At 59.6% G+C, this 3863-nt stretch overlaps 1 protein-coding gene across 1 annotated transcript in view; it reads left to right on the top strand.

Annotated features, from left to right (window-relative positions):
• Window positions 1–316: 316 nt before the first annotated feature.
• FBN3 (fibrillin 3) overlaps window positions 317–3863 on the top strand; it is a 57930-nt gene continuing 54383 nt past the window's right edge. The window contains exons 1-6 of the mRNA XM_011383318.1: window positions 317–462; window positions 599–681; window positions 1345–1443; window positions 1626–1721; window positions 1935–2030; window positions 3622–3819. Of these exons, the coding sequence (XP_011381620.1) occupies window positions 317–462; window positions 599–681; window positions 1345–1443; window positions 1626–1721; window positions 1935–2030; window positions 3622–3819 (718 nt within the window). The remainder of the gene's footprint in view (window positions 463–598; window positions 682–1344; window positions 1444–1625; window positions 1722–1934; window positions 2031–3621; window positions 3820–3863) is intronic.

Below are 3863 nucleotides of genomic sequence, written 5' to 3'. Positions count from 1 at the left end.
ATGCCCTCGTTCCCTCTGGCCTCACTGTGACTCCTTGCCCCAGCACGTTTCTCTTGGCTAACTCTATCTCTGAGCCATCACACCTCCTCCAAGAAGCCTCCTCTGACTGTTCACCTGCCTCTGGGTTGGGGTTGGATGCCTCCTTGGGCTCCCGCAGGCCCTGGGCCGCTGTCCCGCTGCTCCTGGTTCTCCTGGGTGCCCCATGGCCAAGGACTTCTGCTGGAGTTCACTCTGCTTCCTGTCCACAGCCTCCGAGGGACACGTCATGGTTCTGGAGGGTCTGTGCTTGACAAGGAGAGGGGCTGGTGCCCTCATCATGGCCTGGGGACCCCTGGCTCGGCTCCTGCTGGCCTGGACTGCCCTGTCGTGTGTGGCGGGTGTGCGGGGCCACTGGGACGGGGCCGTGGAGCCTGCAGGTTCTGGACGTGTGCGTAGGCGTGGCAGCCCAGGCATCTTGCAGGGGTGCGTGGTCCCGAGGATGCTGAGAGGCCCCTCGGGTGTGGGCTGGGTTCGGCTGTCCTTCTGGGTGGGAGGGGACAAGCCCCAGGGGACATCTAGATAAACAGGGAATCACCAGACATGCCATATTCTCCCCAAGGCCTAATGTGTGTGGCTCTCGCTTCCACGCCTACTGCTGCCCAGGCTGGAGGACGCTGCCCGGCAGAAGCCAGTGTGTCATACGTGAGTGCCACTGCCATGTGACGTAGGGGTGCAGATGGGGGGCATTGGCGCAATTCTCCTACTTGCCCGCAAGTCTGACCCTATGTACAGGTGGCCTGGGCTGGGGGAATGTAGCCGAACTACAGAAATGGCCCTTGCTGATGCCCTCAGGCTCCCAGGCCACCCTGCCAAGTTCGTTTACAACCTCCCCATATCTGTCTGCCTATCCATCTGTCTGTCTCTCTCTGTCCCTCTGTATTTTCATTTCTCGTCTCTCTAGCTTTCCCTTTCTCTCTCAGTCTTTCTCTTTCTCTCCCAGTCTCTACCTCATCTCTCCCTTTTTCTTTCAATCTGTCTCCGTTTGTGCCTCCCCTCTCTCAATTCCTGTGTGTCTCTGTCTCTCAATCTCTCTGTTTCTGTCTCTCTCCTCCATCTACGTCTTTCTGTCTCCGCCTGTCCCCGCAGTCTCTAGCATCTGCCTCCTCTCCCTTGGAGAGCCCCCCAGCCAGCAGCCAGCTCCCCGGTAGCTCTGCCTTTATCCTTGTCTCTCGGCAGTTCTGGCCCAAAGAGCATCCCTCCCAGTAGCTGCGGCAGAAGCCTGCCGCCTCGGCCGGGCACCGACGGGGTGAGGATGCCACAGGATTTGGTCCCTGGTCCTGACTCTTGCCCTCTCTGCCCTGTCAGCTGTCTGTAGGCACACCTGTGGCGAGGGCTTCTGCTCCCGACCCAATCTGTGTGCCTGTGCCGACGGGAAGCTGGCCCCCAGCTGCGGGGTGAGCCAAGGTAAGTGGGGGATGCCCCTCAGGGTGGGAGGAGAAGGTCAGAGGTGTCTGGATGCCTCTGGGAGCCCAGGCAGGTTTTGCTGAAGGACCAGAGCCTGCTGGACACACTGAGTCTTCCTGCCTTGCATGTGTGTCATGGGGCCTGTCATCAACCTACTGTGTGTCTCTCTTCCCGATCCCTAGGGTCAGGGTGCAGTGTGAGCTGCATGAATGGGGGCAGCTGCCGAGGGGAGTCCTGCCTGTGCCAGAGGGGCTACACGGGCACTGTGTGCGGGCAGCGTGAGTATCCCCCACGCACACCTGGCTGAGATCCCAGAGGGCAGGTCTCTGCTGCCACCTGCCCACTGCCCATGGCTCACTCTTCTGGGACCAAGGACTGCAGGGGACACACTCACTGTCATAGTCTTATCACTGGGGCTGGGTCAGATTGTGGTGATTTCTGGGTAAAGCCTTGTTTGGGACCTCAGGCCACCCTTCCCTCTCCCTCTATAGCTGTCTGTGACCGCGGCTGCCACAACGGGGGCCGCTGCATCGGGCCAAACCACTGCGCCTGTGTGTACGGCTTCATGGGGCCTCAGTGTGAGAGAGGTACCAAACCGGTCATGGGGAAGGGGCCTGGGAGGAGGGAGGGCAGCTTCTTGGCAGCCCCTGAGACATGACTAGGCCCTGGAAGGGTCCAACTGGCCTCCATCCTTCCTTTCCTGCTGCTGTGAAAGGCAGAGAAACCCTCTGCTCCATGGAAGGGAATCAGGGAGGGCTTCCTGGAGGAAGGGACAAGTTGGAGTTCATGAGATAGACAAGTCAGTGCTCCCCAGGGCTGAGGTGGGTGGCATCACCTGTTGAGAGGTTGTTGCCAAAACTAAGACAGCAGAAGCAGAGATGTTTTGTTAAAAGCTGGACGTGGGGGGTGAGGGGGGGAATGGAGGCAAGGACGAAGCCCATGTCTGATCAGAAAACTGGGGGGAAGGGGATGCCAGCGAGAGGATGGTTGAGCTTCTGGGGGAAGAGAAGGGAAGGCGATTTAAGGGCACACAGAGAAATGGAGCCCACAGGAGGCTGAGAAGGAGTAAGCGAACCAGAGTGGGCGGCTTTCGGTGAGGCTGGGCTCGTGAGTTTTTGGCTGCAAGGAACCGTCAGAGTGCCTGACGTGGCCACAGATCCCAGGACCCTGGGAGTGACCCCAGTGTGCGTTGGGGTGCTGCGGGTGCAGGAGGCGCGTCTGTGGCCAAAGCTGGGTTGGAGGAGGTGTGGCAATGAGCTGGTGTGTTACCTGAGTCAAAGGTGGGCTTTTGGGAACTGGATTTGACCAGAAAAGAATTGAAATTTGGGTCGACAGAGGAGGAGTGAGGGTCAGTGGGGAGGGTGAGGGAGGAGAGGTCTGGGTTGGGCGGTGGGCAGTGAGGACCCCAGAGAGAGGCAGAGCTGGGCGCCTAGGCAGGAGGGGGTGGGGTGAATCGGATGAGATTCTGGGAACGGCGCTTTTGCTTAGGGACTCAGGACTGTCAGGAGTCTCAGTAAAGCCCCTCCTCCGTATGGAGCCTGGGGGAGGGTGGTTGGCTTTGGCTTCCTCTTCGGGGAGGGGCTTCCCTTGGTCCAATGCCAGCTCCTTGATTGGAACCATGTGGAAGATGGAGCCAGGAAGTCCCATCTGGGAGGAGTGACGTGACCACCTCAGGGATGTGGTATTGAGGGTCCAGAGCGTTTGTGCAGATTCTGGGTCCCTCCCAAAGTCTGGGAGATTTGTCAGGGGCTCAGGGACAAGACAGGCACTCCAGCCAGCATCCCTAGGTCCCTGTTCATGCCTGAGGCGGGGATGGGCCTTGGGGGAGTATTGGGGGTCTTCAGATGTGACCTGGTTTTGTGGGCTCAGAGATACTGGCCTCTGTTGGAGGTTGGTTGGGGGACGCTTTGAGGAGAAAGGGTTTTGAAGGGTGAATAGGAGTTTTTCAGGTAAGGAAGGAGAACACTTCAAGGCTTGTGGTCAGTAGAAAGCCTGATGTATAGGGAAGCGGGAGAGGTGGCTGCTGCAGTGGTCCTGGTAAGAGGCAGAAGCCTGAGCTGGAGCTTCTGCCTGGTAAGAGGCAGAAGCCTGAGCTGGAGCTGTAAGGATGGAGATGCAGAAGGCTCTTGGGTGGGCAGCCCGAGGCCAGCTGCCCATATCCACGTCCATGTACCTCAGACTACCGGACAGGGCCCTGCTTTGGCCAAGTGAGCCCTGAGGGGTGCCAGCACCAGCTGACAGGCCTCATCTGCACCAAGGCACTCTGCTGTGCCACCGTGGGCCGTGCCTGGGGCCTCCCCTGTGAGCTCTGCCCAGCACAGCCACACCCCTGCCGCCGTGGCTTCATCCCCAATATCCGCACGGGGGCCTGCCAAGGTGAGTAAGGGAGTTACCAAGTAGGGAAGGAGGTCCTCGGAGCC

The sequence above is a fragment of the Pteropus vampyrus genome, unplaced genomic scaffold (genome assembly GCF_000151845.1).
Source record: "Pteropus vampyrus isolate Shadow unplaced genomic scaffold, Pvam_2.0 Scaffold510, whole genome shotgun sequence".
Classification (NCBI taxonomy): domain Eukaryota; kingdom Metazoa; phylum Chordata; class Mammalia; order Chiroptera; family Pteropodidae; genus Pteropus; species Pteropus vampyrus.
The sequence above is the reverse complement of the archived record's forward strand: the minus strand, read 5'-3'. Positions and strand labels throughout refer to the sequence as shown.